Source organism: Cotesia typhae, unplaced genomic scaffold (genome assembly GCF_013202065.1).
Source record: "Cotesia typhae breed Kobodo isofemale line unplaced genomic scaffold, CoteBio_Ctyphae contig_36, whole genome shotgun sequence".
In the NCBI taxonomy this organism is placed as follows: domain Eukaryota; kingdom Metazoa; phylum Arthropoda; class Insecta; order Hymenoptera; family Braconidae; genus Cotesia; species Cotesia typhae.
Genome location: NW_027423744.1, coordinates 2181747 through 2207089, shown reverse-complemented (window position 1 = coordinate 2207089; position 25343 = coordinate 2181747). Strand labels below are relative to the sequence as shown.

Sequence of the window (25343 nt, the reverse complement as noted above, 5' to 3'; positions counted from 1 at the left end):
TATGTATACATAATTTTTATATTAAAATGAAATCACGATTCCCTAAATTACAGTTAAAAGGATTAGGATCACAAGTCAATTTTCGAATTCACAAGGCACTGAAAAATTTAAATAAATATTTAAAAATTTTCATGTTTAAAAATGATGACAATAGTGAAGACAGTGAAGCAGTTATAAAAGATTTGAACAATATGTTAAAAGTTTTAGGAGAACATGTTGATCTTTACTGTTGTGCTGAAGCAATTGAAATTTTTTCAGTTTGGGAAAAAGTCTATAGCCTTCGAGGCAATCGTTGGCAATCAGTTAATATCTAATTAAGTGATAATCAGAAGAGGTAATCAAAAGATTTTTCTAATTTATCTGCGAAAATATTGTATTTCACATTGACTTTACCTTCATTTTCAACTAAAATTACTGCAATTTTTATTATATGCTTACGAAATCAATAAATTTTCATTAAATATCAACAGTTTAAGTATTTATTTTCAAATCTGACTAATTTTCAAGCAGATAGAAGTTAATATTAAAATTAAAAAAACTTTAATCACTTTATTTGTGATTGAGAGCGATCATTTTGAATAAAAGTAGGTTTTTAATTTCTAAAACTAGTTTTAACAAATGATTGTCTCGAATTATTCTTTATTAACTTCAAAATTGAGAAATTATTTTTTGAAACTAATTCTTAAAATTAAAAAAAACTATATTTCATCGTAATGACCATTTGAGATGGCAAATAAAGAAATTATCACCAATTTCAAATTCCAAAAATTTTGATCAAAGTTAATTTCAAATTTGAAAAAAATTTTTTCATCATTTCTATGCATTTAAAGTAAAAATACGTTGTGTCCCGAAAAAAATTTTTTGGTACGCCCTTATAGCTCCCGGTAGGTACCCAGGGTATCATAAGGGCGTATAATGAGACTGATACGCCCTTATGACATCTGTAACGCGATATTAGCAGAAGAAAATTATTTTTACACGCTTTTATTAGCTTTACCTGTTTTCTTGTAATTTTTGGAAACTTTAAAATCTAATGTTTATCTTCGAAGAATTACGGGGTCTTAGTTTTTATTCATCTCTAAAGGATATACTGGTAATAGATATTAACGTTAATGATATCTACTAATAAGCGTTAATAAAATTTTCTAAGTCTTCATTATATCTAAGTATCAACTTTTAGAATAAATAAACCCATGAGAAAACAAAAAACGTTGTAAAAAGTGAATTCATGCGAGTATATATAAAACGTTTTATTTGATTGTTTTTTAAATTTGTTATTGCGATTGTTGGATTTATTATCGCTATTATTACAAGTATATCATTCAATTATTATTGATGTTTATTCAAGTAAAAACAAAAAGAATAATATTAAAATGTTGTATTTATTGCATAATTAAAGTTAACTGAGATTATAGAAGTTTAGTAAGATTCTGAAAATATCCATCGATATTCTCAAATCATCATGAGAAATTTTGTAAACTCATTACTCTTGTGTTGGAATGTTATAAAACTAGTTACGATGACAGATTCAATTTACATAAATTGAATTTTTTTGTACGTCATACAACTTTGAATCAATCAAGCACTCCGTTTTATTTTCTTAGTTTAAAAAAAAATTAAGTGGGCAGTCGTTTTTTTACTACACAAAAAAAAAAGTTAACTTAAAACAAAAAATAATTTATGAAAATTAATTTAACAGATAGTTGATAATTTAAAAATTTTTGTAACAAATAAATTATGGCAAAAAAAAATTGACAATTGGAAATTTTAAAAAACTACAAATGCAATTTTTAAAAATAATTTTTGGAGCAAATTTATTTTGTTAAAAAAATTAAAAAAATTGTCAAGTGACAGCTAACTTTAATGTCATAATAATTTTGAATAATTTTATCGTCGCAATTCGATTAGAAAAATTAAATTTTAGTTGATTTAAGAGCGTAAACTCAAAAAAAAAATAAATAAATAAATAAATAAAATATAAAAATTTCATAATACTAAAGTTAGCCGACATTATTAATTTTCCCTTAATAAAAAAAAATATTGAAAAGTATTGGATTGACCAGAAAACCAATACTTTTTAATGCTATCTTTGTATCAACATTTTTTTAATCAGGGTTTTGAGTTCTTTTTAATTACTAAATTAGAATTAAACAATATTTTTAAAAAAAATTGCACTTATAGTTTTTCAAGTTTTTACAAATGATATTCTTTAAAAATATTTTGTAATAATTTTTTTAATAAAAAAAGTTTTTAAATGTCGGCTAACTTAATTTTCATAAAAATTCTTTATTGAAATTTTACTAACTGAAAGAATAAAAATTATATACGTATCTAGACCCAAAATAAAAAATCCTAATTGTTTTTCATTTGATAATTGTTGATAACACATCTAGTCATGAATGTCATGTCAATTAAATATTATTATTAATTATCTTATATATGCCTGAAATTGATTGTTCGTTAACATCGGTAAAAAAAAAAAATCATTACCAGTGTTTTTAAAAATTAACATATTTTTCAAATTTTTTCTTCTTTTAATAAAATTTTTAATTAAAATTAAATTTTTTAGCAAACAATTGCAAATTGTATAACTAAGTATATATTACTTGGGAATAAACATACAATTTAGTGTCACCATGGCAACCGATGGTGGGGATGGCAACAGCGTTTTGCGCCATCTACCATGTATACTTGACACAAAAATCAGTTTGTTTCCAATGGATCCAAAGAAGGGCCAATAGAAATAACCATACAGTAGAATAGTAACAAAGTTGTTCAAAATGGCGTTGGGTGCCGCAAGTTTCTTTACTTGTAATTCACGTAAACTCCCACATTGGTATTATTAAACGTAATAAATTAATAAATTATTATTAAACTATCCTTCAAAAGTGAAAGTCACCTTAAAAACACTTAATTCATTAATTAAATCAAAAAAATCAAGTTGTCAAATTTAAATATATCTCGTCTTTTTTTTTTGTATTTCATTTATTCTGATTTTTCTCCGTCTACAGAGTGTACAGTTTGCGACAAATTTTTCGTACAAATAAAAATAAATAACTATGTTGTTAACCTTAATTAATTGAATTTAACCACCCAAGTAAATTAATAAATAGTCATAATTGATAATAATATTTTTTATTTTCAGTGAAAGTGCTTTCAAATTGATATTAAGAAGTCCAAAACAAAATTTTATTATTGAGTGATTGCCAAAAACCGTGAAATGACTGGATATTGAAATGTGGATTTGTTAACCTAATTGTAAATCATAAGTAATAAGTTATACTCAACAGCAGATGAAAATTTTTTTAAATGCTAGATTATCCCTAATGATAATTACTAATAATAATTTTTTATATTCTTACTAGTGACCCATATAACAATCTCATTGCTCAATTAATCGAATCGAAGCCAATGGATTCGGTATCAAAAATAATTTATTTATACGTTTGAAAAAAATGAAAACAAGTTATCATTACAGTGAATAATAATGATCTCAATAATTGAGTTATCATAAAGTTTTAAAATATTAATTTATAATTCAAGTGAATTTATAAATTATCTTGTGGTTATAATTGTGTCGTAAAATAAAGAAGTATTTTTTTCGGCGGTGACGATGACGTTGAATCCTAGAGATATGGATGGCTTTATGCCTTTACTATCAACCAGCGATATTAAAACTAAAATGATTATTGGTAATAATTTATTAACATATCTTGGTGATTTAAATAACAGCATTGAGTGTCAAGATATTGGATTATTTATCGATAATGTTATTCCTTGGTTGAATAATGGAAATGCTAAGGTATTAATATTTTTATTATCATTCTATCAAATTTATGACTAATTTATAGGAAACTATGACTCATATACTGTACATTTATATTTATTATTTTTAATTTATGCATTATTTTACTCCTAATTAGTATTTACGAATTAACAGTATTGTAAGATAAATGTGATAATTGATACACTTTTATTGACATAGAGTAACGTGTGATTCCTTATATGTAACAGTTACGTTTGTTGTACTAATAAGGACAAAAAACTTTCACACCATTTTTGCTGTAGAAACAAAAAGTTGTTTTCAATTCCGTTTAAATGAACATATTTTTTTATTTTTTCTTTTATTTATTCAAATTGATTATTTTTTAAAATTAAAAATATAAATATTGCTCAAGTTTAAAGTAATTTTTATGAGTAATTTAATTTATTATTTGTTAAATAAAAAAATTTTTTCAGTATTTTATTCTCAGTGAAAAAAATTACCCAAAATATTGTATTAAAATTTTACCAAAGTTACTCTGTTCATTAGCCTGAAAACTTAATATTTATGTTTGTTTTGATTGTTCTTTTTATATTCAAAGTAAATACACTGTTGAGAATTTAAAGACAGCAATGTTTTTAAATTATTATACTTAAAATAAATTAGTCATTTAAAAATCGTAATTTTTTGATTTGCATTTTTAGTTGGATGGATCGATGTCAAGGTTATATAAATAATTGTATTGGCCTTGTAATACAGTTACGAATCATTGTTTTTTTGTTTCGCCTTATTTTGTATCTTATTTGCCATGTTTTTTTTTCCTTATTTTCATTCAATGGTGATAACTATTAGTCATTCCTTATTTGTGTTACATGTTTTAACAGATCTGACAATTAATTTTATTTCTACAAGATATTTGAATAATTATGTTTGAGTTTTAAAACACAGGTTGTGAAATTTATTTATAAGGGCCAAACTAAAATAAAAAGAAATAATAAGTAAACGTACGCATTCCCGACCGTTTACCCCGAGATATCTAAAATAGGCTTCACTTGCTGTATCTTCCTTTACTCTTTCTTTTTAAAATAATAATAAAATCTCTGTTCAAGTAACTTTTAAATACAATTAATGACTTCAAATATTATATTACATTTATTAAATACACAACAATCGTTTTAATTAAAAAAGTATTCAAGATAAATTTTTTTATTCTTATCGATAATTAAAATCTTCTGACTATATGGCATTAATAACAAGAAACATAGATTTAAATCCATAAAATAAACGTAAAAGGATAATGGTTCTGAAAAATAATTATAAATAAAAATGTTGACATTATAAATAAAATACGTATTTTTAATGTTTCAGATTGTCCAAAATGGGTTGGAAATACTCACACAAATTGCAGATCGGATGGGACATGATTTTAAGCCATATATTTCATCGATTATTCAACCTACAATTGATAGATTAGGTATGAATCGTATTAATTATTTACATTAGTATCAATAAAATAATTTTTTAACAATAATTATTCCTTTAAAACCCAATAACTATTTATTTACAATTTCTCTTCAGGTGATAGTAAAGATCTAACACGAGAAAAAGCAAGATTGGTACTATTAAAGATTCTCGAGAAAGGCAGTATGATACCACAATCATTATTGGATCGAATTCATCCAACCTTTATCCATAAAAATGCTAAATTAAGAGAAGAATCATTATTATTATTAACAACAATTTTGGCAGAGTAAGTTGAATTTTATTTATATTTGTAAATCATAATTTCAATTACTATAAAAATTGCCATGTGACTTGTGCTTTGGCATAAATCAATTACAATATATTTTTTTTAATACATTTAAATAATGATAGTTTTAATTTTTTTATCATGAAACAAATGTAATATATTTAAATTACTAATGTAATTGATTTCATTACAGACACGGTGCGGATTCGTTGTCATTATCTTCAGTGATACCGAGTATTGTAAAACTCCTATCAGACCCTAATGAGAAAGTTCGCGAGACGGCCGTTAATACTGTTGTCAATATCTATAGACACGTTGGTGAAAGATTTCGTAATGATTTACAACGTAATCATAACTTACCTTCCGCAAAGTAAGTTTGTTAATTTAATATTATTGATGATAATATAAATGAATTTTACTACTATTTTATAACTTTCAGGTGGCAATTACTGGTTGAAAAGTTTGACCAAATTAGAGCTGAAGGCGATCTTTTTCCACATGCTAACGCAATGGATGGTGAGTTATAATCAAATATATATAAATAATTTATTTTTTATCGGCATAAAAAATTTTTAAATCTAAGAAAGTTGATTTGGCTTAATAAATCAGATTGATAAATAATGATCATCTGAATTGTATAGATAAAATAATAGAAACTCAATATTTATTTTATGTTAATTAAAATTCATCAACTTATCTTATTCTTCCAACAAGAAGAATTCAGCAAAAAATTAGAAAATAAACCCATATTAAAAAAGTAGCTTGACGAATCGCGTACTTAAAACAAATTAACTGATTTATTGTCAAGATTTTAGTTCTTTTTTTTTCATTAACTAAATATCATCAAGTCATTTATCTATTGAGTGCTGGAATAAATGAAACTTTTTTTTTTTTTTAAAGTTGAATGCTTAAATTTTATCAAAATCAAAAGTCTGAAATTTTTGTAGATAAATTGAAATTAAGCTTTGCTTTCTAAGGATATTTTAAGGTGTTTTTTATAAATAAACGATAATTTTATTATCTATCATTAGACTCAAACTTTTGAAAAAAAAAAATCTAATAAATTGTTAACTTAACTATCCAGTTTTAAAATTTTTGTTATTCTGCAGCTCAGAGTTTTAAAATATTACTGTTGATCATTTTTCAAGTTTTACGTGTTTTAAAAAATTCAATTAATTTTTACCATCATTAAAACATTTATAAATTGACATCAATAATCAAGATTGAAATTATGCATATGAAATTTTTTAGAAAATTAAAAAATTTTGATCTTTTCTTTCCGTGAACGTTTATCTATCGTAATGTTCAGCTGACAGAAATCATGAATTTATTCAAAAAAAGAGAATCATTATTTGATATTCTGTACAGTAGTCAATAATATATTGAAAATAAAAAAAAGATTTTCTGTTTGATAACTGTAGGATTTTTTGAATTTTTTTAAAATTAAAATTTAATTTTTAATTAATTTAATTTTTTAAATTTAAAAATTAATTTGTAAAATAGTATCGAAGCCATTTGAAGAAATTTTCTGTACCCAAATCAGTTGAAATTTTTCGGTAATTTAGATCAAGTAAAACTTTTTTAATTACTTACTACAAAGTCAATTTCAATCAGACAATTCAATTTAAAATTATAACATTTATGCACAAATACAGATTTTCTTTTTTGAATAATTCAAAAAGTGTCGTTGGACTCTATCATTGGATTAAAAACAGTAATTTCCTGAATCAAAGAAATTTTTAATTATCTTAGTGTAAATTAAAAAAATTTGAACATTGAATTAAAGTTTTCGTAGGATTAGTTTTTAATTTGAATTAATTATGCAAGAATTTAGTTTTCAAACAAATTTTGTAATTGATTTAATTTTTTTAGATTAATCAAAATATTTTAATTTCAATAGCTTCAATAAATTTTAAAAACAAAAATAAGTAAATTTTTATCTAAAATTAAAAACTTTTTAATTACTTAGTTTAAAAACAAAGTTTTTTAGAATTTTTTTTTTTTTCAAAAATTTTCTACTACTTTTTCATCAAAATGTGACCTTGTTGATGACATTCTAACCATTCATTCATATGTCTTAATTCGATCTACCGTAACGACTAGATTTAATTTCATCGTACAAATATCAAGTATCAAGTTTCGTAATTGAGTAAGTCTAGATGCAACTCAATAATGCTAAAATACAGATTATAATTGGTATATTTTACAATATACCAATACTTTCATATTAATAATTTCTTATTAATTATACAATACACGAAATACGGAAGTAAGAGTATGAAGATATAAAAATAAAATAAAATCTGATAATAAAGTTCACAGACGTTATTAATTCAAGGTGAAGAAGTTTTTAATCATTGGGAAACTCTATTATAATTATTTATAAATATTGATATTCTATTATTGTTAATCTACAAAGTTTAGAAAACACAATTTGACTTTTGAATAATTTTTGTTATTGTGAAATTTTAAAAATACGAATCGCATCCCAGATTTTGTTTTAAAATTTTTACGAATCATAAAAATTGATATAAAATTATCAGCAGAAAAATTAAAATAATTTTTTTGCCATAAAATTGTTTAAATTCCAAACCAACGAACGTTATATCAAGAACAGCTGGTATACAATTGCACATGTGTGTGACAATTTATACTTAATAAAATTTTTTTAATGATTTATGTTTATCATGCAAAATGGCTCATGTCAAATTCTTTTATTTATTTACTCTCGTTCTATAAATTTGTAGCTCTACATAAAGATAAATGTTTGCAATCTTTTAAAAATTTTCATGGTATGAATAATGATGAGCGTTAAAACATAACATTTTTAAATCACGTAACTGTTATTTGATTGGATCATAACATGGGGCTTGGTAAAATAATAATGACAAAACAAAGTAAAAAAAAAAAAAAAATAGATAAAAAAGAATATGAGTAAAGAAAAGAAAAGATGTTGGTCAATTACAGTCGTAAGTCGCATAAGATGACTCAGTTGATTTCATATATATTTTTAGAGCTCTAAGCACCCGTAAAGAAAATAATGGTTGTGGTCGGTAATCAACCATTCAATGTAACTTTGACATCTTCAATTTTTTTCCTATCTTCTTCAAGCTGTAGTTATCATTTAACCGTTGATTTTATAAATATTTAGTTTCATCGGTTTGTTATAAATTATTAATGCTAAATGTTTATAGCAGTTTAAGGAACCATTTATTTTTAAATAAAACTCCGTTAACATGTAAATTAGTAACGTCATTAAAATTTTTACCGATAATTATTTATACAAATAACAAGTTTTTAAAAATAAGTGATTAATATTTTTACTAATTTTAAAAACTGTTAATAACAAAATATGTTATAGCTTTAATTTATTTTAGAATACTAATATAATTTTGTTTTTGAATAAACTGATTAAATACGGAGTTAAATAAATTAAACCAAATAGTTGAACGAATCGTTTATCGAAAAATTCATTTTTCTTTAATTGCGCCATTGATTTAATTTCCTAATCATGATTTTAAGTTAAAAATTATAATGTATTATTGAAATTTAACTAAAATTTATTCATTTAAAAATTAATTCGACATATCCGTTAAATAGTAAAACCACTTCTTCGTTTCAAGAGCTATAGCGGTTTATTTTACTTATTTAAGGGGTTTCAGGCACTTGTGTAAAGAAAAAAAAATTTAGAATTATTTCTGAGAAGATCTTTAAATTAATTAATACAAAAATTTATAAACATACTGGAGTAATTTTTAACTTTATTTCAAAATTTTCTTTATTAAAAATAATTATTTTTAAAGTTACTGTAGCTGATTTTCGAAATATCTTCTAAAAAAAGTTTTGAAAATAAAAAACGAAAAAAAAAAAAAAATTTGTTAATTCAAGATACTGTCTAATATATAGTCGAAGGGTAAAGAAAAATACTAATTGTTTAAAAAATGGCGAATTAAAAGAAAAATTGTTTATTTTTCAATGAAAATTTTTTTCTCTAAGTATTTACAACATAGCAAATATCTATCGGAATAATTAATCCTTCTATCAGTTAGAAGGATATATATTTATAGAGCTTGTGCAAAAATTTCAGTTCGACTGACTTTAAAAACACAAGTTCAAAACAAACGCGTTTTAAGTTTTCGGCTTCAGTCCCACTTACGTGCTAGCGCTTCGAGGCGTATTTGTAAATATGCGTATAATTCTGAGAATATTTGACTAATCGGCATGAAATTTTCTGTATAAATGGTCAAATATATTCAAATTACAAATAAATCATTTTAAAAATCCAATTTTTTGAAAATCTATTAAACAAATGATTAAAATGATAAAATTAACAATAGTCATGACAAAGAATGAAATCATTAAAATTAATTCGGATAGAATTCATCATATTCATACGACATAAAACACAATCGTCATTGTCCTTAAATCACTTACTCACAGTGTTTTAGACCCTATTTTTCTATTCTTGTATATTTCTTTTCTTTTACACCTTAAATTTCCCTTCTCTTTAAATTACTGGAGAGTTTGCATGTGAGAAAAGTGAAAGGTCTTCATACAAGTATGTTTTACTTGATGCAATTTAAATATTTCAAACTAGAAAATTATTTATTTTTTTTTTTTAAATAATTTCTAATAACTCTAATTTATAAAAATTCGTTATCATCTGTATCTGATAAATTAACATGACTTTAATAGAAATTAAAATTAAGTTAATTGCTCGATTAAAAAGAAACAAATTTTTTTTTTAAGATTTTTTACAACATCCAAATTTTTTGCTAACAAAAAACATTAAACAAACTTATGCCACATACATTGTTTATTTATAAATTACTTATTTTTTATTAAATGAAAAATTAAATGGTAATCATTAGATAAATAGCTGTTGTTATGTAGTAATAAGTAATGAATTCCTATCTTCAACATTGTAATAGTTGATAGGTATTCACTTCATAAACGACTGCACGTATACTTAGTTAAAGTCTTCGGAAAGTTTATTTCTGAGAAAATAAATAGCTGCTGTCTCATGTACATTCAAACAAATTTTTCATTTTTATTATGAACTCAAGATTTAAAAACTTTTTTATTAATAAACAATTAATAATTCATTTTATTTGAAAAATTTTAAATTAAATTAATAATAATAATAATATTAATTCTTTGAATCGTCTTAAAGGCCATACTGTGTTGCATCTTGATTTATTATCATAGTTTCCGGTTTAAATGATCGTTTATCGTTATTATATAAACTGCATCTATTATTTTTACCTTGACAAAAAAATTTTATTAAAACATTTTCCTGATTAATTTTTTTTTGTTTATTTTTATATGAAAATTTATTTTTGGTAATTCTTTAAAAATTTTCACCTAATTTTTTTCTTTAGAAAATTGAAAAATAAACATTCCCGAATTCTTTCTGATTAAATTATTCGTTTTTGTGACGTATTTAAGATGAAAATAGTCCAAAACATTTTTTTAATAAATTTGAAAGCTTTCAGTGTTGAAAAAATTAAAATTTAAACGAAAATCGTTAGTAAAATTTATCTGAATAAGTGCAGCAATTATAGATGTTTGTTTTTTTTTTTTTATGCTACATATAAATAAGCAATAAAAGAAAAGATTTTTAATTTCTAATTTTAAAAAATGATTTTACTGTGTTTCTATTTTTCATAAAAATTTTAATTTTTTGGCCAAAAATAGTATAGTACCTATTTTAAAACAATTATTTAATTTTTTTATATATATAATAAATATGACAAAAAAACAAAAGAAGTAAAATTTTTATAAAAATGAAGAAAATTTAAAACAACAAAAATTTTTCTATAAGTTGAATTTTGGAGCCCTTGCAAAATAATAGCTTAGTGCTGAATAGATTCCAGTATGCTTTAGGGAAGGTCGACCCTTCTTTTGCCTCTCAATACATAGAAATTATTACATATTTATATATGTACACACCTCGCACTTTATATACATTATACAACATTCACAACACGACTAGGACAATCTACAGGCATTATAGTTTAAACGTTTGGCTTACTAGTAGCTACAAACTTACGTGAATCACGAGTAGAGTACGTTCAAGTTTCGTATTCAAGAGTATCCACTCGTGGTTTCTTAAATAAACGTTTAGTTTATATCTCGTTATTAATCAATTCTTTTTATTATAAAATATAACAATGACAATTCAAAATATGATAAATGATAATAAACATGGTTGTTTTTGGTGATTTATCTTTTATAAAAAAATATATTGTTGTTTGAATAACTAAATGTGATGTGCTGCAAAGAGGATATAAATTTTCTGTTTGATTTATTTTTTATTATTTTATTTGATTAATTATAACTTATTAAGTGTAACTAATCAGTTGATTAATCGATTGAGGTCATATTAATGTGTCATTTTTAAAGAGGAAGTGAAAATATAACTCGAAAAAAATAAATAAATAATAATGATAACAGTTGCTAAAAAAGTGGGATGAAACAATGAAATAGACTTTCTTGTTATTTACTTGTGGGATTTTCACACTTTCTTAACTCTCGACACTTTTACTCTGATTAATGATTCATGATCATTGTCATGTTGATTTATTGATGAGTTAATTTAGTTTGCAAATTGTTTAAGTTTATAATAAATTAATCGTATAAAAATTTTTTTATTTCATTAATCAAAATTATATGCTATTAATCACGCGAATATGAATATGTGGAGTAATGAAAAAACTGGCCAAGAAATTGTTGCCGGCGTGGGCTCATAAAATATCCTAGCATTGATAAAAAATTTGGGATCCTAGTAGTACTTGGATTTTGCAATGGGATAATATTGTTAAACATCCGGCTGCACAAGCACGTGGATGTAAATGTGATGTACATAAACCACCCTGGTTATATCCTGATTTGGGTATTGTTATTTATTATCTATAGTATTGTTTAACAAAAAAAAAAAAAAAAATTGGTATTCTTTTGAATTGAAGCATCAACTGTGGTATTAATTATTATGTATGAAACTTCGTAAACATGATCATTTTTAATGATTTTAAAGTTAATAGACATTTAAAAATTTTCCAGAAATTTTTAAATAAATGAATTATTATAAATAGAATTCAAAAAAAAGTTTGGCAATTTTAAAAAAATTTTTATGAAATTTTTTTTTAATTTTTTCTAATAGCTATTTTTTTTTTTTTTTTTTTTTTTTGTATTAAAAATAATTCATTTTTTTTTTAGATAAAACGAAAAATTGTCAAATGTCTGTTTATTTCAATATCATAATTTGTGAACGCATTTTAACTTTATTTTTTAGTATTTAATACATTTTGTGTTGAAAACCCTGCTATAAATTAAAAAAAAAAAAATTCAAAATCACAAATATAAATTTCTATATATTTTTTTGAACTCTCTGATCTGATAAATACCAATGTTTTTAACTTGTAAATATAATCGGTAAGTTTTTTAGATAAAAAGATCAAAATGAAAATAACTACTTATTTTAATTCTTTATTTCGATGATGTTTTTCATCGACTTCATCCAAGCTTTCAACATTCAACGCAGTTTTTCAAGCACAAAAATCAATCAGTTGAAAAATTCATTATAATAAGATCAAAAACAATTACTTTTTCAAAAATTCATGAAAGTTGATAATTTTTAGTTAAATCAATAAATTTCGATTATTTTATTCAATTTTGCCACTTGTCAATAAAATTAATTAAAAGCTATGCAATAGAAATGTTATAATTTCTTTAAATGTTTTATGAATAGATATTACTTTTAATGATAGGTTGTATATCAAGATCTAATATAGACTCAATTTTTGAAAATCATATCGAAATTACCAATTTTTTTAATTTAAAAACATTTTCAATTTTAATATCAGAAAGTTAAGATATTTAAAATTGTAAACTTGACATTAAAAACATTATCAAAATACAAATATTAATCCATAGAATTAATTTCGTTTTGTAGTTCAATAGGACTAGTTTAATTCTAATACTAATTAAGAAAAAGAAACGGTACATTTAAAAAAATTTTTTTAATTATTCTATTATTTATGATTTTCATGTTTTTGTTAGGTATAATTATTTTGAAATAAATAATCAATCCGTTCATAACATTAACATATTCCTTATCGTTCCATTAATATACAATTTTTTTACATGGACTTAACCATTATAAATACCTCAAATAATTATTTATTTAAGATTTAATTTTATTTTTGTTATAACTACTTCCCACATTTAATGAATTTGTTTTAAAGAGCAAACATATATATTAAAATGTTCACTTAAGCATGAAATAAATTATTTTTACTATTTGCAAAAAGAAATAATATTTCCTTTTTAATTGAATTCCCAACACAATTTTTCAATTAAATCTTTGATTTCTCACATACAATAATTTACTTCAATTGATTAACATTTCCTAATTATAAAAGTGAAAGATTTTAAACACATCTATTTTTCCGTGATTTAATGACAATTATGTCCATTCCTGATTAATTTTATAAAGCTATTTAAAATAAAAAATACTCTTTATGTTGAAAAGAAAAAAAAAAACTGATTGCTTATTTTGCTAATTATCATTTCTTTTTTGTTACAGTTGGGAGAGATACCGATGAGCTTGATAGAGTGGTAAATAAAAATGACAAATTAGTTCATAATTATGTCGAAGAGTAATACAATTATAAAAAGCTATGTAAATAATTTAACTAAAATATTAATATTTATTTTATACTTCAGGTAAGGTCTGCACCAGCGAAAAAAATAAAAAGTGTTCTACCAAAAAAAAGCCAGTTTGGACCGAGTGTTAAAATACCATCAATAGGTAAATTATAAAATCATTTTAATTTTATTAAGCAATTATTTTATTTGTTATTTTTTTACAAATTATGTTTACTACAATTAAACATTTTATTGTTATTATACATTGGTTTATTTTTATTTTTATTTCTTTTTGGTTCATAATTTATTTTCTCCATAAAAAGGATCTAAGTTAAATGACCGAACAAATTCAGGTAACGCTGGAGCAGTTGACGAAGAATCATTTTCCAATGCATTCGAAGATGTGCCTCAGGTACATCTATTTTCAGCCAAAGATCTCGAGGAGCATTTTAAAACAATACGTGACACTATTGGCGATGACAAAAAAGATTGGAACCAAAGAATCGACCATGTAAGTCAAAATCCTTTTTTTTTACTTATTTTTTATCATTATTTCATGTCACGTTTAATGTTTTATAGAACGTGTATGTACAACATAACACATGAATTATTGAGCAATTTTAAAAATCAGAATGCTTTGAATTAATTGAGTCAAGAATTAAATATATAATTTAACTCAGTTTTATATAATTAATGTAAGTTTCTTTTTTTTTTTTTTTTTTTTAGCTTAAAAGATACGTGGCTTAGTAATGGCTGGTGGAGCATCCTATGAGAACTTTATGGAATTGTTAAAAAGTATACAAAACCCATTTGAGGGTGCTTGTACTGATTTGAGATCTCAAGTTGTAAAAGAAGCTACTATTACGCTCGCTTATCTAAGTCGACAGTTAAAAAATAAAATTGCTCAGTTTGTGGAAGGCTTACTTGGACCGGTAATGAATCTTATACAAAATAGTGCCAAGGTAATTATTATAAACTTATCATTAAAATATAACGATAATTATTGATATTTAATTAAAAATAAAAAAAATTTTTTTTTCTCTTTCAAGGTTGTGTCATCATCCGGAGCAGTAGCATTACGGTTTATATTCCAACATACACACAGTGCGAGATTTATTCCAATACTTACCGCATTTTTTACAAGTAAAAGCAAAGATATACGAAGAGCTGCTTGCGAATATGTTAATTTGATATTACAGACCTGGTCAACGTCATTATTACAAAAGCATATTAAAATATTACAAGATGCTATTGGCAAAGGGATTGGCGATCCTGATGCTGAAGCCAGGTCTCATGCAAGAAAGTATGTAATCAAATTTTTAAATTACTAGTTTCTTTTATTTTAATTTATGCTTAACATTTGCTGTAAAAATGTTTTTTTTTTTTTTTTTTTTTTTAGAGCATTCTGGGCCTTCCGAGATCATTTTCCTGATCAGGCAGAAATGCTACTGAATACCATGGATGCGTCGCACAAACGGAATTTATTATCTCAAAGCAATAGCGGTAGTGTAAATAGTTTGAATGCTGTGGTAAGAACACCAAGTATACCACCAAGATCCACGCGACCGACTATGAGTGCAGCAGGTATAATTAAGATTATTAAATAAGTCTAATTTTTTTTTTTATTTTTCTATTTTTCATAAGTATTTTTTATAATCAAAATATTTGTTTTTATTTTACTATTTGACTAAAAAATTCAACTTCATTACTTATAGTTGGATTAACTATCAAGACTTTTTTTTATTCGATAAATTTAGTTTGTTATTATACATAAATAAAGTAGTTATTGTTAGTAAAAAAAAAATATTTACTTTAACAGATTTTTGAAAAAACTTAATAATTTTTATCAACAATTTTTTTTAATTAAAATAATATTTGAAATCAAAAAGCTGAATTTTTTAGTGTGTACGTTATTATTAAAAGATATATGTATAATTATTTTTGTCTTATTGTCACTATTTTTTTGCTCTACATACTATTTATTTTAAATCGTATCAATTGCTTGTTCTCATGCTGCTCTTCATGTGCCAAAAAAAAAAAAAAAAAATAAAATAAAATAAAATAAAATAAAATAAAATAAATGAAACTATTATATGAAAAATATAAAAAAAAAGGCAGTACGGAAAATTTACATCAGACTCAAAGTCCGCCATATGGACCGCTTAAACGGACACCATCTCTACCACGATCTTATCGTCAGTCTGGAATTCCAGTTCTACAAAGACCAACTGACAATTACTGTAATTTAATATATTCTATCATTCACAATTTTTTTTAATTTTTTAACTCATTTTTCAATTGTTAACCACTTCAATAATTTATTAATTTTGTAAATTTATTTATTGAATGTAATTATTATGTCACACCATAAATTATTAATATTTCACATTTTTATTTATTAATTGATTAATTGATTAAAATTATTAAAGGGTGACGGTATTTTCATTTTCTCATTTTACGTAAAATGCGTATTTTATGTTTGAAAGTTTATTTTATTCAAATAATTTACAATTTAATGTTTTTTAAGATCGAGTATCACCAGGACCTAGATCGAATAGTGCAATAGACCTTCAAGCTGCTCGGCGTGCACAATCAAGATTAAAGTATGCTAATATTAATCGTACTAAAGCTACTACAGGTAAACAAAGAAATTATTATTTAAGGGGTTACATGGATTTTCTCCGGGAAACAATGGCCTATTTTCAACAATTTTTTTTTTTAATAGAAAAAATGAAATATTTGATTCAAACTTTTTACTGTCTTAAAGATACATATTTAATAAAGGGTTACTGAAATAAAAAAAAAATAATATGTGCTTTAGTTAAGACTTCAAACTAGATCTTGAACGAAGGAAAAAAAAAAAAAATGAAAATTGAATTTTTGGCAGAGATTTTTACAAAAAAATTGAAAATTTGGCTAAAATTTCGCGGAATTTTTTTTTTTTTAAATAGTTGTAATTGGAAAGAAAAAAAAATCTGTTCAAGGCCTTGTAAATTATATTTCGAAGATTTATTTAAAATTTCATCAACATCGGTTAAGTAGTACTCGAGAAATCTTGTGTATCGTCTGAAAACGTAGTTTTGAGTAAAACGCGTTCAAAGTTTTGAGTGACAATACAATAGCACCTCAAGCGCGTAACTTTTTAAAACTGTATCTAATTTAATAAGACAAAAAAATCGATTTTTTGAAACCGTGAAACCCATGTAACCTCTTAAAGCCTTTTAACTCATTATTTCAATTAATTTGAAAAGTAATTAACAATTAAAAAATTTTTTTTAGCTCGACCAGTAGCAAAACAAGTTGAAACAAATTTGTTTACAAGTCCTGAAAGATCTGCAAGAACGAAAACACGAGTCTCAGGAGTTTCACAATCTCAACGTAAATATTAAATATTCTTATGATAAAAATTAAAAACTAATATAAATATATACTGGTAATTATAAATAATAATTTAAAAATTACAGCAAGCAGTAGATCATGTTCACCAGCATCACGAATGTCTTATGCATCTTATAGTCGTGAAGGCGACTCATTTATTGCTCGGCCAAGACGACTTTCTGGTCAGGGAATGCGTAGCACAGAAACAAGCCGTGATCCTAGTCCTCAGCGGTTTGGCTTAGATCGTAGTGTCAGTTCTAAATTACGTGAACGTAATTTATATATGTCACCGCGACCACCTGTGATGGCTCAAAAAATGTTACAGCAATCACAAGCTGCGGAATCAGCTCTTGCTGATGCATTGACTTTCGATCGTGATCATCATCCAAAAACACCTAATAGAAATAAGGGTGATCAAAGCGATGACAGTGAAACTAGTAGTATTTGTTCTGAACGCAGTATGGAGAACTTTCGACGACCTAGTGATGTAAGTTATTAATTGAGTTGTTAAACTTATTTTTATAAAATATTTTTTATTTAAAAAAAGTAATCAATTTAATCATTTAAACAATATCTAACATTATTTCTTCAAAGTTATAATATGGATTAACGTAATTAATCTCAAGTGTTGCATGATGTACATAATTTTGTTTTGTTTTATAATATATTAATTATAATAGAGGAAACTTGACTAAATTTTCTCAATTTTGTTATCGTTCGTAATTTACTTAATCTGAAAATATATAAATATATATATATATATATATATATATATATATATATATATATATATATATATATATATATATGAGGGTGGCCCAAAAAAACCGACTATTTTTTTTTTTTTTTAGTCTCGAGTGAAAAAATGTTAGTTTTTGATGTTTTAGAGCCCTCTCCAAAGGACAGCTAAAAAAAAAAATTTTTAAGAGGTTGCTTCAAATTTTTTTTTAATTTTAAAAATCGAATTTGCTTTTTTTTTTTTAATTTTTTTTCTCGTTACGGTATAAATTTATAGACCAAAAAAAATAAGCTTCTGAAAGTTTCAGTTCAAAATTAAAATTTTGAAAGGTCGCTCATAATTTTTCTTTTCTTCAATTAATTATTATTTAAACTCGGTTTTAACTGCTATAATCATATCGCCGAGTTTAACTGCGGGGAGTGGTACGTTGGGGTCTTTTTGGTTTGTGAAAATCTTAACGTACGCGCCAAAAGTCGATTCTCAACCAAGCTGGTTTCTAAGACCAGCTTGGGATTCAAACTCACGCCTAGCTGGTGAATTATTGAAATATTGTTAAAAATAAATTGTGCTTGATTTTTAGTTTATCTCGTGGTGTATTTTTATCGATTATTGTACTCAATAAATAAAAATAAAAAAAAATGTATGAAATTTTAATTTGAATATTAAAAGGTCGCTCGAAAAAATCTAAAGTAATACAGTAATAAATAAAAAAAAATTATGAGCGATCTTTCAAAATTTAAATTTTGAACTGAAACTTTCAGCAACTTATTTTTTTTTTTTTTTGGTCTATGAAATTATACTGTAACGAGAAAAAAAAAATTCGATTTTTGACGATTTTTGAAATTTAAAAAAAGCGACCTCTTAAAATTTTTTTGTGCTGTCTTTTGGATAGGGCTCTTAAAACAAAAAATATTAAAAAAAAAAAAATAATCGGTTTTTTTGGGTCACCCTAATAAATAAATATATCCATTGTATACGTTAAAAGACCCAATACCGGAACGATTTGACAATTATTACTTTATATTTTATCTCGTACTCAATCAAATTAAACAATTTTTCTTTATTAGAAACCTCAATCTTTTTTTTACATAACAAAATATGAATGATACTTTAAATTATATTGAAACTATTGAAAAAAAATGTTAATTATGCCAATAGTCTTAGATTTCTAACTAATCAAGGTCTCTTAATGGTTTTATTAAGAAATCACTTGATGATCTTAAGCTCATAAAAACCTAATAGAAATACTTTTTACTAAAATTTTTTTTTATATATTTTTATAAATACTAAGGATTTGATGCAATTGATTGATAATACAAAAAAAATCCTACTATTTCAAATTTACAGTTCGTTTATTGGTATACCCGAAGTGAGCTAATACCCAGTATCGGAACAGTCAGCCATATTGATATTATTTATTGACATTTACGATAGACTGTGTTGATTGTTTACATCAAACACAACAACAAAAGTTTTTAAACTAACTATTTAATTAATTTAGTTTACGAAAAATAGACTTTTTAGATTAAAAAAACTAGTTTGATTTGCCGTTCCGATACTGGGTCTTTTAGACTTTTTCAAACATGTTTTTTTTAATATTAAATTCAACAAAATTGATAAATCTAATTATTTTTGTGTAACTACTTGTTTATTCTGTATAATTAGATAAATTATTATTACTACTGAACCATTTAAATATTTTCTAAGTAATAAAAAACAGTCATGTACCCTTCGACGTTCCGGTATTGGGTCTTTTACCTTATATGTTATTAATACTAAATTATTTATATTTATCATTATATGTTTTTATTTTTTTTTTTTTTTATCTCACTGATAATTGTGAACCAATATAGTCTTTTTCATGGAGCGGCTCACAACAGAGACTTTACCGTGAAGCGTGGGATCAATCAGGGCCAAAGGTGTGTTATAAAAAAATTTTCTGATTTTTATTATTTTTTATTCTTTTGTCTGTTGTGTTGATCTTTAACTTGATAATCTACTTGATTAATTTACCTGATATGTATAATAATAAAATTGTAAGATTTATTTATTAAATAGATTCTAATTTTTTAAATTCAGGATATAAAAGAAATAATTGAATGGTGTGGACGCAAGCAATGGGGTGAACGTAAGGAAGGATTAATGGATTTGCAACAATTTTTGATAAATGGAAACACATTGACTAGAACAGAGTTGCGTCAAATAACGGATATTTTTACAAAAATGTTTATGGATTCACATACCAAAGTATTCAGTTTATTTTTGGATACACTTAATGAACTCATAATAACTCATAGTGATGATTTAGTGGATTGGTTGTATGTTTTATGCACACGATTACTCAACAAACTGGGAATGGATCTTCTTGTGTCAATTCAAACAAAAATTAATCGATCACTTGATGTTGTTAAGTATGTAAAATTTCTTTCATTTTATATTACTTGATAAATTATAAAATTTTAATTCGAATAATTATTGATAAAAAAAAAATTTTTTAATATTTCAGAGAAAACTTTCCTAGTGAACAATTGTTGCCGGTAGTGATGCGTTTTCTAACTGACCCGGCACATACTCCAAATTCTCGAGTAAAAGTAGCGACTCTTACCTTTTTAACTCACATAGCTGACAACGCAGAGCCTTCATCATTAACTCCAAGCTGTAAATCTGCACTCGTACGTTTATTAGATTGGACCAGTGACATGAAATCTCAGGAAGTTCGTCGTCACGCTTCAGAGGCCATAATTGCTCTGTATAATCTTAATCCACCTCTGTTCCCAATGTTGTTGAACGAACTTCCAAAAGTTTATCAGGACACCGCAATGCCTTTAATTCAAAATCATTTGAAACGATCACCAGCTTCAAATCCAGCATCACCAAGCGGTCAATTACCAAGAGTACCTCAATCTCCAGCTCGAACATTAATACGTCATGATTTAGAATCAGACGATCACTTGAACCCCGAAGAAGTTTATAAATCTCTACGACGTACAACAGCTGAGATTCAAAATTATGGATTTGAACGTATGGAAGGTGCAACTTCAAGCAAAGATTCTGGTATAAGTAATATGGCAGATGTTGAAGAAAAAATAGAAAGTTTAACTTTGTCTAACTCTGGAAGATCATCATCGGTTTCATCGCCAACTCAACGTGGCCGCAGTGTTGGCTCGATTACTGTTAACGGTTCAAGTGATACAATAGCTGGTGATTTAATATTACCTGATCGGCGTAATAACGGGTACGAAGTGCATAACGTTGCTGGCGTATCACCAGAACTTCCACGTGGACCAGAAGTCTTTGAACGAACATTAAGATTACTCCAAAGTTCCGAGACACAGACGCTGGATAAAGCTAATGTTTTAAGAGATTTTCAAATTTACATTCGTGATGGTGATGGCGCAAAATATGTGATAACACAATTTAAAAAATTACTTAAAACAATGCTCGATTGTTTAGCATTAGATGATAAAAGTTTGGAAATAGAAGTGTTGAAAACTTTAATCGAAATGCTTAAGTGTCGTGATTTGACAAACTATTTTGATGATTTCGCGGATTTGTTAATTTTAAAAGTATTAAATGAACATAAATCGGATGCCTATGAAGGTTCGAGCAGTAGTCCACGACGAGGTAACTCCAGCGCTCATTGTGCTAAACCTCTTCAATTATTAAAAGCTGCTGAAGACTGTGCAGCGATGATTGCTGCTGTTTTACCATCACACAAAACAATTCATTTAGCTTTAACTACTGCGAAAACAGAACCGTTTCCAAAAATGTCGCGGCTATTAAAATGATACAAAATGTTGTCGAACATCGAGGAAAAGATGCGCTTGGAGCACAAATTGATGACGTTATGGGAACGCTTATGCAGGTAATATGAATAAACTTTTTTAAAAATAGTTGGAGCAGATAAAAAATTTATTCAATTCCATAATTTGTCACTTAGAATACAGTCAAATATTTAAGTGGCACAACTAGTGTGACAGCCTAAAAAAAAAAACGATTTTTGAAAATTAAAATTAAAAAAACTCTTTGATGAATTGTTTTAAAATTTTAAGGGTATATTAATGTATATTTTAACAATATACAGTAAAATTTTTGAAGAAAAAAATTAAACATTTTCCGAGTTACACGCGATCTCCGACGGCGCTAAAAAAAAAAGGTCCTCCACTACTGCAGTGATTCCGGCCTTTTCCATGGATGAAACATAAAAAAAAAATCTCGTTCAACTAGAAGATATTGTCCGTACAATGACCCTCGGTCGAAAAAAATATCAAAGATTGACGAATTGGCGACGTTTAAAAAAAAAAAAAAAAAAAAAAAGTTGAATTTTATCCAAAATTCGACTTTTGATCAGATCAAAAAACTGGTAGGTCATTGTATGGAGAACTATATACAGAACATACAGAAAAAAATTTGGTAGTGATCGGATCTTTTTTTTGAGTAATTACTGCAGCAAACTTGAAAAATGCTGTTTCGAGAAAAACGCGTTTAAAGATAAAATGATCTTATTCTAACTGCCGAGCAGTATTCCCAGAAACTTTTACTTGTCTGATCGACACAGAATTCCGTAATACTATCGGGTTTTCTGAAAAATTATCGTACGCACAAAAAAAAATTTTTAATTAAAATTTTTGACTGAATTTACAAATTTTTTTACGAATTTACAAATTTACTCTTGAAATATATTTACAAAAAAAGTGTGCAAAGTAAAAAATTTCGCGTCAATGCGTCAAAAAATTTTGTGTTGAAAATTTTTATGTTAAATATTTAACACTTTTTTGTGTTAAATTTACACATAAAAATGTTAAATATTTAACACAAAATTTTTTGACGCAATGACGCAAAATTTTTACTGTGTGATATTACTGTAGATGTCATATCGCGTTCCAGATGCCATAAGGGCGTATAACAAATTTTTTTCGGGAATCGGCGTATTTTTGTCTGAAATGTACAGAAATGCAAAAAAAAAAATTTATACGCCCTTATGACTCCCGGGCCCACCTGGGATGCCGTAAGGGCATATAATAAAAATTCAAATTTTTTTCAAGTCCAAAAAATTTTTAGTTCAGAAAAATTTTTTTTTTTGCATTTCTTCACATTACATAAAAAAATATCTTGATTCTCGAAAAAAAATTTTTTTATACGCCCTTAAGACATCCGAGGTGGGTCCCGGGAGCCATAAGGGCGTATAAAAAAATTTTTTTTCGGGAACCAACGTATTTTTGTATGATACGTGAAGAAATGTAAAAAAAAATTTTTCTCCAAACTAAAAATTTTTTTGGACTTGGAAAAAAAATTATAATTTTTATTATACGCCCTTATGGCATAAGTAACGCAATATCATACCATTTTCAAATCTGTCAATATTAAATTAACTTGCTAGTTTTCAAAAAATTTTTTTGCAGAAATACTATTAAAAAATATACGCACGGATAAGAATAAAAATCAAATATTGAAAATTACCGTAAAAGACTCACTTTATCGTAACTTTTTGTCACATAATCATACGATGAATATACGATCGTACATTGCTTCAAATTATGTGATGTTTACGATATTTATGTGACGGATGGGAACACTGCTACTGAAAAACTGAAAAACTATTTGAGATATCGATTAAAAATATTAGTATGTTATTTTTAAAGGTATAACCCATCGAAATATGAAAAAAAAAAAAAATCGATTTTTTAAAAATTTCACACTAGTTGTGTCCCTTATATAAAAGGATTAATTTATTAAAGCATTAATGTTGAATTTTTTTTAATTGAAGGCATACGAGAATCCAGAAAGTGTTGTACGAAAAGCAGCAGTATTCTGTATGGTAGCGATTCATGCAGCGATTGGTGAAGAATCATTTAATAAGTACCGCAAAAATCTTTATGGTGGTAAATTAAAATTATTAAATATCTACATTCAAAAAGCACAAGAAGCCGTTCAGGCGTCATCGAGTCCGAGAAGTAATAATAGTAAAAATTAACTAACATTTAGAAACTCTTATAGTAATAGTAATAGTAATTCTGAGACATTAAGAGTTTCAATATTGAAACGATTTGCAAGATTTCAAGAGAGACACGAATCATTATTGTTAAGATTTATTGGTAAAAGTGCTACAAATCCATAAAGTTTACCTAATAAAATATGAATTAAAAAAAAGAAAAACATTTATTACATTATTAGAATAAAGTTTTAAATATTGTAATTTTTAATTCATTTCAATATTACTAGTAAATATTGATTAATCGAATAGCTACTCTTGTATGAAGACCAATATGAAAATCAGTCAAATGGTGACACAAATGATGGGGGAAAATGAAGATGAAATTTATTTAAAAATACGATGTAAATAGAAAAAAAAGAAAAAAACGATATTAGCCAGTGGTCGATGTATTTTCCAGGTGAATATGCATTATTTGTCATTAAAAATTATTTATTAAATCTATATATTTATCTTACAAAATCTCACGATTCGGCATGGCAGGTTATCCTACTTCCGTGCTCTATATATTTATCTACAATAAAAAACCAATTCATTCGATTTATTTGTCACTTTATAAAAACCATAAACAGATACTTTGATATCATTATTAAATTAATAGATTATAATATTCATTAACCAACGCAACAATAATCAAAGGTTCCTCATCGAGAAATTAGTCTTTTTGTTTTTGTACACTAATATTTATTATTTTTTGTAAAGACTATATAGTACATTCATATTTTTAAAATTAATGATCTGTCTCAATTTTTCTTTAATTTAATTTTTAATTGAATTAAAATGTTATTTAATTAAAAATCGTGTATATGACTTAAAAATACATTTTGTAAAGTAATTTTGGATTAAAATATTACATTCAAATTCATCAATCAGTTGAAGACCAAAATATTTTATCTACTAATTGAACTAGTTTGACAATTGAGATGTAAAAATTACATTCGATAATTTGTTGAAGAAAAATTTATCCATTTTTTTTTTTTTTTTTTTTTTTTTTTTTTTTTTTTTTTTTTAAACCTTTGAGTGTCAAAAATATTTTTATCGTTAATAAAGATGATTTATAAAACATTTTTAA

At 25.1% G+C, this 25343-nt stretch overlaps 1 protein-coding gene across 1 annotated transcript; it reads left to right on the top strand.

Moving 5' to 3' along the window:
• Positions 1–2735: 2735 nt before the first annotated feature.
• On the top strand, positions 2736–24811 carry Chb (CLIP-associating protein). Its single transcript, XM_074241682.1, is given in 21 exon segments — positions 2736–2848; positions 3146–3802; positions 5132–5237; positions 5342–5513; positions 5707–5883; positions 5953–6029; positions 14101–14132; positions 14241–14325; positions 14486–14677; positions 14889–15124; positions 15212–15465; positions 15562–15746; positions 16277–16402; positions 16690–16800; positions 17442–17540; positions 17627–18027; positions 20133–20198; positions 20359–20690; positions 20786–22041; positions 22044–22144; positions 24047–24811. Coding segments are annotated over 20 exon segments (4404 nt in total). The 5' UTR covers positions 2736–2848; positions 3146–3613; the 3' UTR covers positions 24254–24811.
• Positions 24812–25343: the final 532 nt, after the last annotated feature.